Below are 14,846 nucleotides of genomic sequence, written 5' to 3'. Positions count from 1 at the left end.
GAGCACCAAAATGGCAGAACACAGGCGTCCCAGAGCAACTTCACAGGTGGGCTGCAGCAGCTGGTCCAGTGTGGCGCGGAGGCCGGCGGCGACGACCTCGTGGCTCTTCGCGATGCCTAGCCATGCCTGGCTCACTGCCGGAGCCTCTCCTCTAGTTCGCCATTGCGGTAGCGCCCACAGTCCAGTTCAGCCAATACGACCTGAAGCCGCCCCGCCGCAGCGCGCTCCACAACGCCCTCGCGTGCTGCTGCCACGCCGCGACGCCTCGCCCCAAGAAAGCATGCCGGCCGCCTTATCATCCTCCGCCTCAACGCCTCGGTCCGCCGCGCCCTTCAACGGCCGCCGCGACGCCTCGCCCCATTCCTGGGCTCGGGCGGCGCATACGCCCGCCGCGACGCATCTCCTGCCTTGGCTTCTGCGGAGTGCGCCGGCGGCAAGCGGAGGGGCGTGCACGGCGGTTTAGTGGAGGCAGGGTGTTTTTTGCAAAAAACCAAACCTTATCCAGATTTAAGTAGGACCACGGGTTAATTTCTAAGAAATAGGGGGACTTTTTTTGCAAAACGACCAACGACGGACATCCAGAAGCGACCGCTGATTTATTAGTAGGAAAAGATTTGATTTTGCGAGTCGTGCAACCTTTGTCACTTCGTTAATATCCTTCTCCATGCGCCTTTTGATATCTGCAATTCGGAAAAAATAAACATATTGCAAAATAAAAAATCTTGCTCTTGCAGCATTGTATAAAAATTCTTCCTCGGGCTTTAGAAATGTCTACGGGAGATCTAAACTATAAACCCGTCTGACGTGCCATGTTTGAATCACATTCCAAGCTCAAAGTACAATGCAAAATTACTTAACAACATGCCTACATATTTTCGTATCAATGACTAACAATCAATTACACCAAAAAACGGGCGCAGCAACGCGCGCCAGCATGATCTAGTAAATTTTGCGATCGCTCACGGATCCACCAACCTGACGAGCCCCGTCATCAGTTTCACGTGTCAAAACGTGAATGGCTACGAGGTAGAACATGGAGGAGTTTGACTACCTAGATCAGATCGCAATCGTTGGGGATCTGAACCATGGATGTCGTACAACACTGGAGATTAGTCCTCAGGAGACTACGGGAAGAATCACTGGTTGGATCGAGAAGAAGGGGACTTTTGGAGGGCCAATCATCGGATTATGGATATAGGGCGAGATCACCGACAACTGATACAACTTGTGAGGGAAACCCTTGTGCAACAATATTCATGTTTTATCCTTATTGAACATGTCCACGACGGTGTAAGATATGTAGCAAGCTCAAGAATAAGACAAACCCGCAGACTAACTGTAGGTTCCTTGTGGTGAAACTTGTCCATCGGGTTCACATTTTGTTCTAAACTCTCCAGCGGTGCTCTTTTAGTGGGTCTCGACAATGACTTCGTTAATTTCGAGATTCGTCGGTGTAGCCTCTCAAAGGTGCTCATGGATGCAGGGTATGTGTGTGGGTTCATATGGTTTGAGTGTACGGGTGTGTACTGCATTTGTCTCATCTCAAAAAGTAAAACAAGATAAGCCCTTGGGCCTGATTTTCCAGGTCCCAACTCACTTGTGATCGTCCATAACCAATCGGGCGGCCAGCAACGGGAGCCTCTCCTCTCCCCTTCCAAAGCTCCAAAGCCGATCTGATTGATACTCACTCCGATCCCATCCCCTCCACCCAGATCTGACGACGGCCGCCGCGCACGAGAGAGGCAGCGAAAACCCGACCGGAAGCGGCCTCCCCGGCGGATCGCGATGGGCGTGGAGTGCCGGTACGAGGTCGCGCAGGCGGCGTACGTGAAGCTCGCGCTGCACGCGCTCAAGCACCCGGCGGCGGCCGTCAACGGGCTCCTCGTCGGCCGCCTGGCGGACCCGGCCGCCTCCCCGGCCGTCGTCTCGGTCGCCGACGCCGTGCCGCTCTCCCACCAGCCGCACCACCTCCCGCTGCTCCCCACGCTCGAGCTCGCGCTCACCCTCGTCGAGGACCACTTCCAGGCGCAGGGCCTCGCCGTCGTCGGATACTACCACGCCAACGCGCGCCGCGACGACGCCGACCTCCCCGCCGTCGCCAAGCGCGTCGGGGACCACATCTTCCGCTACTTCCCCCGCGCCGCCGTGCTGCTGGTGGGTGCTCTCCTCTGTTCCCCCCTGTCTTGAGCGGTTATGGGGTGCGGAGATCTCGCTTGGGTGCTGATTGGGGTTCTCCTTTGCTGATTTTGTGTTGGTTTGATCAGCTGGACAACGTGAAGCTCGAGGAGGTGGTCAAGGGGAACAGCCGCGACGAAGTTGTTCAGGTACTCGCGCCATGATCTATGGAAATCAGTATCCCTTCATTGCTTTTAAATTGATAGCAACAGATTAGTATGTTTCCTTAGATACTGTATCTTCTAGTAAGTTTTTACTGGTAACTACGAAAATTATACTTCCTCCGTCCGGGTGTATAAGTCATTCGCGTAGTTCTAGGTCATCGATTTGAGGAATTAAATATGTGTTATATGTCATGAAAAGTATATCACTAGATTTCCACGCGGATGTAGTTTCTAAATATATATTTTTTGTCACATATAATACATATTTAGATAGTTAAATTATCGACCTAGAACTACGCGAATGACTTATACACCGGGATGGAGGTAGTACCATGTATTGACTTTCTACCTAGTGATGGAATAGATCTTGCAGCAATATTATTGACTTGTCAAACTCCCACTAGATAATTCACTTCTTGCTAGAGATAGTATGTTGTCTTGCAAGTTAATTGCTTAATTTGTTCGAATGCGCGGTTTTTTTGGGTCAAATTTGAACTAATTCTTAAGAGATCCTCTCATGCACCCCCTGCCCCCTAATCAATATGTTTGAATGATGAATGGTCGAACATGAGCATTCTTTTCTCTCTTGAGTCCTTGTATTCTTTCATTTTTCATGCATTGAACTAGTTGTGGTGGTGGCTTCGGGAAGAGAAAGTTTGCTTTACAGCTGCTTAAGTGCATACTTTCTGAATCATTGTAGAATAGTTTCAACTAATATGGCACTGCTTCCATGAGGCAACCATGTTTCTTCTCACAAATCAGTAAATTACCTAACATTACCTGAACACTAACATATTCGTTGAACTTAACCACTGTGAGCAATGCATACATTTTAATTTATCACAACTTAATTTGAAAAGTTGCTGAACAAACAAGTAAACTATCATATGCCCCTCTAAATACCATGAAATGCAAGCAGCCATCTTCTGCATGAAATAATTATTATGCAATTGGTCTGCTTTCAGTGCAAAAGTGAGAGTAGAAGCATTATGCTTGGGTTTATGAACCACTGGTGCAATCTGTTCACCTTAAGTCTAAAAGCAGGAGTAGCAGCAATATGTTTGGGCATATGTGTTCTATACCTACCAACAGAGATAGCAGTGTTACACTGTTACTTCATTACCTTATGACTTAAGAATCAGTTTTGGAGTTGTCATATTAACTTGTTAGGTTAAGATTTTCGGATATATAGAAGCAAATGCTGGACTACAATGACCTCGAAATCTTTCTGCAAGCTGATATATCTGGTGATTAGTAGAGCATCAGATTAAGCATCTCAAAGTGTTACTTTTCAGCGGAGGGCTATGCTAGTAGCTTATATCTCCCAATGCTCATCAATTGCTGACTTGTAAATTGTAATTCTTGTAGTCATATCTCCTATTTATAAGTAGCAACTGACTGAGATTTGTTTCAATCTGCATGTTTTGAATGGATTTTGCTCAGTCTGCGTATTCTGACTAATACGCTGTGGATGAATTTTAGATAACTCCCCTGGAGAGTACTCTATCTAAACAGTCTTATATTTCTTTACAGAGGGATTACAATTTTTTCAGAAATTCCAATGGAAGTATTTTGATCGTTGTGCATTTGTAGCATAAATATCAACTAGGACCCATGAGGCAGGGTTACAATCCTTGACTACACTAGTAAAGCTTACTCAATATATGGTTACATTTTGCATCCTGCATTATGGGGGAAAAACACTAACCAAGCCCTGAATTACTTGTAGAAATAATCAAAAAAATTTCCACTTAGACTCAGTTGTGAGAAAAAAACAGAGAAAACGTGAGGGACTAAGGGCCCGTTCGGAAGCTCTCCAGCTTCCCAAACGAGCCAGCTTCTCGCGGGAGCTGGGCGAGCTGGCTTCTCGCGGGAGCTGGGCGAGCGTTCGGCTGCCGACTTGGTCGGCTGTAGCGATAGGAAAACTGTTCGCTGAGAGAAAACGGTTCATGCAGGGCTTTAGCGATAGGAAAACGATTCGCTCGGTGGGCTGTAGCACTTCAGGATGGCATTACCACGTAATTTGGAGCAACTCCCGCTTCTCGTTTTCGCGAAGCTGGGCGATAGCTGCTCCACAAATTTGCACGCAGGTTCGCCCGTTCTTCAGAAGCTGGATTCCGGGAGTTGAACTGTTCGGCTGGCTTCTCGCGAGATTCTCTGGAATCTGGAAGCCAGACGAGATCCGAACGGGCCCTAAATTGCCTGGCTAAGAATCATGATAAAACGCCAACACCATTCTGTTTCTTTAGCTTGTATGATTCATGACACATTGTTTCCTGGCACGTGCAGCTATACACCAGGGATTCATCAAAAAGCTGGCGTCAGGCTGGATCTGATGGAAGTAGTCAGCTCAAACTGAAAGAGCCATCTACCAATGTGGTCTTAGCTGATCATGTTACCACGAAGAAATGGCAGCAAGTTGTTGATTTCGACGACCACCTCGATGATATCAGCAAGTAAGTGGAAGAGTCTACAAGTGTCATGAAGCTATAGTTTGTAATACCCCACAAAGAAGTTGTACTTCTTTTTAATAACCATATTGAGTGCTTCCTTTCCTCTGTTTACATTATTTCCCCTTGCATATTTGCAGGGACTGGTTGAACGCAAGCCTGCTTGGTTGACACGGTTTTGAGATCAACTTTGTCACATATTTATTTGAACTGGCTAGAAACCAAGGCATCAAGGCTTGTCCCACCAGATCACTGCGCTTCACTTGATGGCCAGACGAGCTATTTGGCATGATTTTGTAATTTAATATGATATAATAAGTAGATGTTACCCCATGTGTTCTTGCGACGATTTGTAGCCAAAATTGATGAAAAATGAAGAAAAACTGTGATTGTAAAAGGGAGCAAAGCTTACGTCAATGGTGTTGTCGTCACCACAGGAAATGTCCTTGTGCCCTGTTATAGCAGCCTCCATCATGTTTTTTTTTTTTTGAACACATATTTTGCTGCCTTCTTCATCATTTGACTGAGCGTTTATCATTTTCTTTGTCCTAAGTTAATATCTTAGCAGCAATTACATTGGCAGTGATCAGGTATCTGATCAATTGTACATTGGCACTGTTTCAGTACCTGTTGTCAAGGATTTGATTTGAAACATCAAGAGCCAGTTTGTATAAGCAGTATCTGTAGAAGAATTACAGAAATGGAAGCCAGTGTTTCAACCAGCATATTCCTGATTATACATTAGAAAAGGGTAAAAACTTCGGAGCCAGTAATCAGTTTTGTGACGATTGGCTATTTTAAAATAGGGCTGAATCATAAGCACTTTAAATGATACTATAATTCACAATGCAAAATGTTTTGCTCTTTGTTTATAATCTGTCTTCGTGCTCGGGCTTTGTCTCAATGAGGGATTCAATAGTACTAGATCACATATGTGTATGTTTCAATAACAACAATAACAACTGCTTGCATTGGCTTCTCCGTGTCATGGTCGCCCTCTCGGACTCGGTTGGATGTTTTTCTTGGCACGGGTGTCACTCTTCGCAACAACAGCCTCATCATGTTGCAAGTCCACAAGCCCGCCGTCAGAGTCATCGGCATTAAATAGAAGGGACTTAAATTTCCATCTCACCGGTCTACTTGTGGAGATAGAAAGAAACAAACCTTCGTCGTTCCCGATCTCCGTAATTTGTTAGCCTGTATATAATCCCATGCAAATTCCCTTAGCTGGTTTGATTTTCTGTTACCTGAATACGCCTTGGCCAAGGGATTCGGTGCCCAGGCTCATATGCACGCGGTTAGAAAAAAATTCAAAACAAATACTAGAAAAATTCATAAAAATCCAATTTTTTCCCATGGTAGACAATTTTCTGCCAAGTTGATAATTTGACGAGACGACGCGATGCCATGGTGTCTCCGCCGTAGTCTCGCTCCTGCAGGTAGATTCATCCCTTGCTTGTTTTTGCTACTCACCGCATCCCTGTGTGCGTGTTCATAAGATACGACGCCGGCATTGACATGCCATTCTCTGCAAATACTGGCATGAGGCCAGTTCTCATCATTAACCATCCTTTTCCTTCAATATGAACTGAAACACTTCAAAATTATTATTGCATATAACATGACTGAATTAATTAAAACACACATGCGATTAACCAGTTCATACCGTAAAGTATGGAATACATACAATTCCTGCAATCAAATAATACGAACTCCGCGCAGGTAACTCTCAAGGTCCAGCCGAACAGTAGGTATGTCGCTCCTCCATGCAAAGCCAAGCTGAGCTTCCGGCGAGGCTTTGCCGCCTTTCAGTATTAAACTTTTCATGGTGTTGATACGCTCATCCCTCAATTTACTGCCGTGCAGTATTTGCATGCATGGCCCTCAGAGCTTTTGCTCCGGCCATGAGGAAACCTGCAAATTGCACCTCCCCTGTAGTGCCATAATACCCATGAAGCTCCACGTATTTGAGACGCTCATTTAGGCAGGTAATTGTATCGGCTGCTGGTTGCCACTGTCCAAACGCATGTTTATCCGTCCATTCAAAGGCGAGGCACTGTGACCATCAAGACAAATGATCAATTAAGCTGTTCTAAAATCTATGAAAAAAATGAGGTAAGAATTTATATGCTACAGTGAACCAACTAACAGTAATAAGTAGAAAACATTCATATTGTAAATGCCAATTTAACTTAGGTAACCAGCTAAATTTGGGAACGGCATGACATTACAGCTGTTAAGCTTAGAACCATATACTTTTTTGTCCTATAAACAAGGTGGGTAACTCCAAAATCAACAATTACCCAGCCAAAAATCAGTCAGTGGAACAACACTTGTAACAGATTTTCTGGAAAAGCTAGGCTCCTATGTTTTTTGGGGGGGTGGGGTGGGGTTGTAATAAACCCGGACGCGGGTACTAGCTCTTAGCCCGCACTAGTTTCTCTCTCTTACGATTAGTTAGTCGGAAACGATCACTAATCATGGGTTCCAGTTAGAAGCGCTAGATGGACCTGGCCATCTACTGTTTTCATGGATCAATCAACCACGACTGGTAGGATATCATGGAGGAATCGTTAATAACCATGCGCCTCAGTAACAACCAGCCATGCTCTAATTTCCATGCGAAAATCTTACACGCCTTAGATAATGGGAAGGAGGGAGTAATATTTCAGGAAAATGGCACATTTGTTTCGAACAATCCTGAAAGAATCAACCTGCTGGTAAAAAAACAATTTGTAATCTCTACCTTAATTTTTAATAATAAAGCGGTTATTGCTTCTGGTCGTACGTCATCGAAATTGACCCAAAAGTTGCAAAACATTACCCACCAATGTTACCTATAAGTGATAAAAAATGTTTCACACAGGGAATCCCTGCATGGGCCGGCGCATGTCTAAGCGGCCTGTTATTTAATTTTGTTATTGTTTTCCTTTTTCGTCTTTCTTTTTTGTACTTCAAATAACTGGGACTTAAAAAAATTCCAAAAAATAAAAGAAATGCCAATTTTGAATAAAATGTTTGTCGATTCAGAAAAATATTCGGGAATTTTTTTTAAAAAATTCATATTCAAAAAATGTTCGCAATTTTGAAAACAAATGTTTGGGATATCAAAAAAATGTTCATGATTTTTTTAAAAGTTCACGTATTAAAAAATATTAATGAAATTGACAAATTTTTGCAATTTCAAAAAATGTTCACGAATTGAAAAATATCCTAAAATTAAAAAACTGTTCGTGACTTGAAAAATAGTTTATTCATTCCTAAAATGTTTGCTGATTCAAAAAATGATCATGCATTTCAAAAAATGTTCGGTAAATCAAAAAAACGTTTGTGAATTACAAAAATTGTTTCACTAATTTCCAAAATAATGTTTGTCGATTCTAGAAATGTTCGCCCCTTCAAGAAAAATGTTCATGATTTTTTCCTATTTTGCAGATAGTATAAAATGTTCATGACAAAGAAAGTTCATGATTTTAGAAAATGTTCACAATCTGTAAAAATGTTCAAAAATTTGAAAAATGTTCACGATTTCAGATATGTTCACAAGTTTAAAAAAATGTTTATGATTTTCAGAAATTGTTCGCAATTTCGCAAAAATGAGAGTGATAGTGTATCTCGGTGATGTAGCGAAATGTGGTCATGGCCATTGGAGATTATATCTTTTTTTTTCTCCCCTTGCAAAGCACGCTAAGAAAATACGAATTTGTAAAAAAAATAAACGTTTCTGTTTGTGCCTTTATGGTCATACCAAAACTGATAAGGTTAAGTAGTTTCAACAGACTACTTGTGCACTGAATTTTCTTTCCAAAAATATCAGAAAATGGATTTTTAAAAAAGAAAGTAAGTGAACACAGGAATGTAATGCGTGTGAAAGATAAAGGAAGGAAAAATCCTATCGCGAGCTTGTGCACCATGCATATTAAGTTTACCTAGCATTTTAAGACATATTTGAGCTAAACTCTGATGACGTACTTGCCAACTTAGATTAGTAAGGGGTGCCTCTAAAACTTGCCTAAAGCAATCGAATGATCAGATCTACAGTTAGTTCTCCAAACTTAGAATGAACACTAAATACCTAGTGGTGATTTCAGTAAAACTAGATACCGATTAAGGAGTAGTATACTTTGCCTAGATAGAAAATAAATTTTCGAGACAAACATGCAAATAAATGAAAACAAAATATCTAGTGGTGATTTAAGGAAAACTTAATTTGTTGGTAAATACACAGAGAGAATTTGGCAAATGGTTTAATTTAAGCCAGGCTCCTTTAGTCTAGAAAAATAAACGACGAAACTTGAGAAGGGCATTGCATACCCAAATCTGAAGAACTTGCAAACAGGGGAACAAGCCTAACATGTTGGCAGCCTTCCTCAGTTCTTCACCATCACTAAATTTCATGTTGAGGATAAGTGTTGTAATGATGGATACTGGCCTCTGCATCACAAAAAATGAAAATAAAAACACTTGCATGAATTTTATATGCACATGGAACCCCACAAATCAAAGCTAATCATGTAGGCATATATATACCTTAGGCGTAATCACAAAGTTGGGCGAGTGCAGCATTGGAAGCGTGAGAGCAACCTTTCGGACCTTAGGAGGAAGGGCATCTTTTACAAAGATGTCGGGACATTTTTTAGCCGCCATATGTCGGCATATAAGAGCACAATGTTCTCAAGGTTAGGTGTTCCACGGAAAGATACCTCTTCAAGCGGGACGTGTGGCCTGATGTACACCTCGACGAGGGTACGTGAGCAAGGGACGAGCCGGCGAAGGTTATGGACCCTGAAGAGCTCTAGCTTCCGTAGGGCTAGACAGCCGGCGATCATGGAGTGCAACGACGCCTCGGGGATCACCACGTTGGACAAGTGAAGGTAATGCAGGCTCTGCAAAGGCGGAGCTACTCCAGGCTGATGGTCGAGGCAGCAGCAGTGCAGCTCCAGATGGCGGAGGACGCCGGCGCTGGGCCGTAGGAGGTCGCGGGGGAGCGGCGGGTGCGCGGCGTGCGGCACGAACTTGAGCACGAGGCTGTCGTCGATGGGCTGGTTGGATAGGATTTGTAGCCAGCTAGAGGTCGCCTTGTGCGCGGAGATGGTGGCGTGGAAGCGACGGATGGGCCCATCGCCGTGGGAGGAAAGGATGCGCAGGATTGACTGGCCGTGGGAGCCAAGATTCCTGTTGCTGCCGTCAAGGTATAGGTCGAGCGGCACCGACGGCCAGATGTGCCGCCAGCGGCGGGAGAGAAGCATGGTGCAGGCTGCGTTCTTGACGGGGAGGAGGGAGACGATGTTGCCCAGCAGGCAGTCGGGGAGATGGCTGATGCGGTCGTCATCCTCCTCTCCCTCCATCGTCGAAGTCTAAGAAATCGAACAAACAAAGGCTAGCTGCCTTTTCATTACTGCTATATATAAATTCTGGAATACTTCGGATTAGAAACCTTATTCGCTCCGTCCACCGCTACATACTATTCTTGGAAGTGATGGCTCATATACCGATTAAAAGACACGGATCCAGCTCCAGGGAGGACTTCCGCAGCAGCAGCCACCTCAACTCGAGGGAGGACATATTATTCTGGTTGTGACGCGGCTTGATAGCTCTGTGATTATTTGCCTCATGGCTATCAGCTTGGGCTTGATCGTTCGCGTTGGGTGTGTGTGGTTGCTAATCCTCATAATTAGCATTGCAATGACCGAAAAGCGTTCTACTCGGCTTCTTTGCCGTTCCTTTTCTAATGTGATGATACGTGTGCTTATGCGTATTCGAGAAAACTACACACTGCACGAGTTTTGAACAAATTTTTTTCTCAATTCCGGTTTTTTTCCGAAGGGACCGGAAAATCTTGAAGTTTTCAGCATTTTTTTCTTTCAAAAGTTTCAAACAAATTCTGAATTCAAAAACTAAAAAAAAATATGATTAATGCAAAGTTGCAAACCCCATGCCAATTTCGAATTACAAAACCAAAACTATACGTTGATGCAAACCGAAAAAAATATTTTGATGCTCCATCATACATAAACTTATAAAAAAATTTAATTAAGATTCTTTTTTAAAAATTTGAACGGAAAATAACGAAATTTTAAAAAATTTCCTGAAACTAGGTTTGTCGGTCCTTCCTGCAAAAAATCAAAATCAAGAAAAAAAAACATCTACAATTTCCCGTGCAGTGTCTAGTGGCTTCAAATCAATTATTTTGCTCACTCGTAAAAAAATAATTATTTTGCTCAACACTATAAATATAGTCTATCTCATACATTATCACAAGGCTTCATGTGGAGCAGTGATTAGCGTTTCCTGTGTAGGCTGTGACGTTGAGAGTTCGAATCCAGCTGGGCGTGTTTATTTCTATCACGTTTCTATTTCCTTCTTTGCAATTGACAAGTGGGACTCACATGTAGGTATGGAGCGTAGGCCTCCTGGGGTGTAGTGTTTAACGAAGAGGAAGAGTTAACGGAAATGTAATCAAACATATCCTATCCAAAACACAAGTTGTAAGATTGATTTTTGTCATTTTTCAAGTTTATGTATGAATTTATACATCGGGAGTAATTCTATGTATCAAAAGTGTCATTAACTCTATTCTTATTCAATAATTCTTGTGTGATCCCCTACGCTGGCGGCTAGGGTTTTCTTCTCTTTGGCGATCTGATCGCCCCAGCGTCCGGCACCTCCGTTCGTCTCCGGCCTCTGCCCTCCCCAGCCGTGGACCGATGGCGCCCCCCTCGGACGCACACTCTGCAACCAGCAGCGGCGACTCGGCAGCCGCAAAACCTAACCTGGAGCAGTTCCTCGACAAACTCGATCTTAATGAGGAAGATTTCCAAGATGTTGAGATTGATGAGGATGATCCCGAGATCAATAAAAGTGTCCGTTGGCTAGCCCTTGCTAGGGTTCATATGGACAAGAATTTCAGCCCTTCGGCTTTCTACAAGCATATGAGGGCGACTTGGAACCCAGCGCAGAGCGTGAGATTCCGGCCGGTCGGCCCCAACAGATTTGTTGTCCAAGCCTCGTGTTTGGGTGATTGGGAACACATCATGCATCAGGGACCCTGGTTGTTTCGCAACTGGGCGGTTCTCTTGTGCAAGTATGATGGATTCAGCCACGCAGAGGACGTGGTATTCGACCATATGCCTATCTAGCTTCAAATCCACGAGCTGCCGGATCCATACTGCAAGAGGCATATTGTGGAGAAATTACTCAAGGGTGCAGGTGAGATCATGGAGATGAGGTTGAACGGCAACACTCGTGGTGACTATGTCAGGGTAAGAGTTAACCATGATATCCAGCAGCCCCTCATGAAATTTGTGAGTATTGTTCGTGCTAAGGAGCGGCAAGTATATTTGGTGCGTTATGAAAAGATGGCTAGGTTCTGTAAAGTTTGTGGCCTAGTTGGCCATGAACACAAGGAGTGCGGCTTGGGAATTCATGATGAGAAGAAGCTAAAGTTCGGGGACTGGCTGTATGCGGATACCCCCAACCAAACTCGGCCTGATGTGACTCCGGCCAAGGCTGCCACCCGGCCTTTGGGCGGTGCTGCACCAGTCGTCCCGGTCGAGCCGGGGCATGAGAAGTTAGACCCTGAGGTTCTGGACACGGCGACTAGTCCGGTGAAGAACCCAGGGGTTGTGATGGAGGTGGACAAGGATGGGAGGAAAAGATTAAACATGGATCATGTTGTGTCTAAGCAGGTCATCACCACAGGAACACCGACACAGCTACTTGCCATCACTGATGGTAATGGGGATGATCTAGGGGCGGGTGTATCGCCCTCGAGCAGCACTTCAAGCAGTAAACGTCTGAAACTTGCAAGTGATACGGAGAAGAATGAGATATCGGCAGCCTCCCTCGAGGAGGACCGCCTGATGCAATGAATATTATAGCCTGGAACTGCCGGTGGGGACCGCCGGACAGTTCGTGAGGTGTTGGCCCTCTCTAAAGCCAATTCCCCCAAACTAGTCTTTCTTTCCGAGACTAGACAAGATGCAAGGAAAGTGGAAAACTGAAGTGGAGACTTGGCTTGAAAGGTTTCCACGGGTGAGTAGCGATGGCAGAAGTGGTGGATTGGCATTGTTCTAGGACAAATCACTTTCTGTAACAATACTGCAAGCCTGCAATCGTTTCATTGATGTCAGAATTGTGGAGGTGGGTTCAACTTCTATATGGAGGGGGACCTTTGTTTATGGAGAGCCTAGAGTTGAGAATAGGCAACGCATGTGGGATCACTTATGTCGCCTTCGAGCTGTATCATGCGATCCATGGCTGGTTTGTGGTGATTTCAACGAGGCACTATGGCAGCATGAACATCTATCTCTGAACCAGCGGTCTGAGAGCCAAATGGAGGCCTTCAGAGATTGTCTTATTACTTGTGAACTTGAGGATCTTGGCTTCTGTGGGCTACCCTACACCTTCAATAATGGTCAAGATGGTGGTCGCAATGTCCAGGTCCGCCTTGATCGGGTGTGTGCTGATGAAGCTTGGCGGGATATCTTTCCTGCGGCAAAGGTGGTGCATCTAGCCACTTCATGTTCGGACCATAGTCCGTTGTTAGTCCATCTTGAGGGAATACAGGAGCAGCGGCGCCGGGCCCCTGTATCTCGCTACGAAATCATGTGGGAATGCGACCACGCTTTACCCGGTGTCATTGCTGCGGCCTGGGCCAAACATAGACCAGCGGGCAAACTGGGTGCGGTGGCCACGTCCCTGGGTGAGGTCATGAAAGAGCTCAAACAGTGGAGCAAGGCAAATTTTGGGAATGTGTTAAAGGAAATTGAGACTCTGCGTCAACAGCTCGCTGGCCTCCAGTTAGCTGGTTCGGATAGAGCACAGATTCGCTGCAAGATGCATCAGCTAGATGAATTGCTTTACCGAGAAGAGATGCTATGGCTCCAACGCTCGCGCGTATCTTGGTTGAAGGAGGGGGAGCGAAATACCAAGTACCTGCAGCGGCGGGCAGTTTGGCGGGCACGAAGGAATCTTATCCATCGCCTTATGAAGGAGGATGGCTCGTGGTGTAATGTGATAACCCACAAGTGTAGGGGATAATTGTAGCCTCTTTCGATAAGTAAGAGTGTCGAACCCAGCAAGGAGCTAAAGGTAGAACAAATACGTTCTCAAGTTCTATCGACCACCGATACAACTCTATGCATGCTTAGCGTTCGCTTTACCTAAAACAAGTATGAAACCAGAAGGACTTTGTAGGTGTTGTTGGATAGGTTTGCAAGATAATAAAGAACACGTAAATAAAAAGTAGGGGCTGTTTAGATAAAGAAACAATAAAGTAAATATAACGAGTGTGGAAAAGTGGTGGTAGGAGTTGTGAAATTGTCCCTAAGCAATTGACTACCTTACTAGACCGATAATCACTATTGCAATTCTATTTGAGGGAGAGGCATAAGCTAACATACTTTCTCTTCTTGGATCATATGCACTTATGATTGGAACTCTAGCAAGCATCCGCAACTACTAAAGATCATTAAGGTAAAACCCAACCATAGCATTAAAGTATGAAGTCCCCTTTATCCCATACGCAAACAACCTACTTACTCGGGTCTGTGCTTCTGTCACTCACGCCACCCACCATAAGCAAATCATGAACATATTGCAAACCCTACAACGGGAATCCCTCACGCTTGGGCGACACGGAGGGCACAATAGGACAGCACCAATAATAAAACATGCAATTCAAACCAATCATAGCAATTCATCAATCACCGGTAGGACAACGAAAATCTACTCAAACATCATAGGATGGCAACACATCATTGGATAATAATATGAAGCATAAAGCACCATGTTCAAGTAGAGGGTACAGCGGGTTGCGGGCGAGTGGACCGCTGAATATAGATGGGGGAAGGTGATGGAGATGTTGGTGAAGATGGCAGAGGTGTTGGTAAAGATCGCGGTGATGATGATGGCCCCCGGCAGCGCTCCGGCGCCACCGGAAGCAAGGGGGAGAGAGCCCCCCTTCTTCTTCTTCTTCCTTGACTTCCTCCCTAGATGGGAGAAGGGTTTCCCCTCTGGTCCTTGGCTCCCATGGCATGGGAGGGCGAGAGCCCCT

At 44.8% G+C, this 14,846-nt stretch overlaps 2 protein-coding genes across 2 annotated transcripts; one reads left to right on the top strand and one right to left on the bottom strand.

Annotated features, from left to right (window-relative positions):
* Nucleotides 1–1,611: 1,611 nt before the first annotated feature.
* On the top strand, nt 1,612–5,248 carry LOC123043473 (ER membrane protein complex subunit 8/9 homolog). The gene is made up of 4 exons (XM_044465932.1): nt 1,612–2,154; nt 2,265–2,324; nt 4,629–4,795; nt 4,930–5,248. Exons 1-4 carry the CDS (start codon nt 1,786–1,788, stop codon nt 4,958–4,960), a joined length of 627 nt encoding a protein of 208 aa, XP_044321867.1. The 5' UTR covers nt 1,612–1,785; the 3' UTR covers nt 4,961–5,248.
* A 382-nt stretch (nt 5,249–5,630) lies between these two features.
* LOC123043474 (uncharacterized) lies at nt 5,631–9,795 on the bottom strand. The gene is made up of 3 exons (XM_044465933.1): nt 9,320–9,795; nt 9,104–9,223; nt 5,631–6,845 (listed from the first exon to the last, which is right to left on the bottom strand). Exons 1-3 carry the CDS (start codon nt 9,434–9,436, stop codon nt 6,642–6,644), a joined length of 441 nt encoding a protein of 146 aa, XP_044321868.1. The 5' UTR covers nt 9,437–9,795; the 3' UTR covers nt 5,631–6,641.
* Nucleotides 9,796–14,846: the final 5,051 nt, after the last annotated feature.

The sequence above is a fragment of the Triticum aestivum genome, chromosome 2B, assembly GCF_018294505.1.
Source record: "Triticum aestivum cultivar Chinese Spring chromosome 2B, IWGSC CS RefSeq v2.1, whole genome shotgun sequence".
NCBI lineage: Eukaryota > Viridiplantae > Streptophyta > Magnoliopsida > Poales > Poaceae > Triticum > Triticum aestivum.
The sequence above is the reverse complement of the archived record's forward strand: the minus strand, read 5'-3'. Positions and strand labels throughout refer to the sequence as shown.

Bases quoted from the DNA above. Each gene is read 5' to 3' on its own strand.
- LOC123043473 (XM_044465932.1), top strand. From the start codon at position 1,786: ATGGGCGTGGAGTGCCGGTACGAGGTCGCGCAGGCGGCGTACGTGAAG. The intron at 2,155-2,264 runs GTGGGTGCTCTC...TGGTTTGATCAG, and splicing joins CCCGCGCCGCCGTGCTGCTG to CTGGACAACGTGAAGCTCGA. The intron at 2,325-4,628 runs GTACTCGCGCCA...TGGCACGTGCAG, and splicing joins GCCGCGACGAAGTTGTTCAG to CTATACACCAGGGATTCATC.
- LOC123043474 (XM_044465933.1), bottom strand. From the start codon at position 9,436: ATGGCGGCTAAAAAATGTCCCGACATCTTTGTAAAAGATGCCCTTCCT. The intron at 9,224-9,319 runs GTATATATATGC...TTTGTGATGCAG, and splicing joins ACTTTGTGATTACGCCTAAG to AGGCCAGTATCCATCATTAC. The intron at 6,846-9,103 runs GTATGCAATGCC...TGATGGTCACAG, and splicing joins TGCAAGTTCTTCAGATTTGG to TGCCTCGCCTTTGAATGGAC.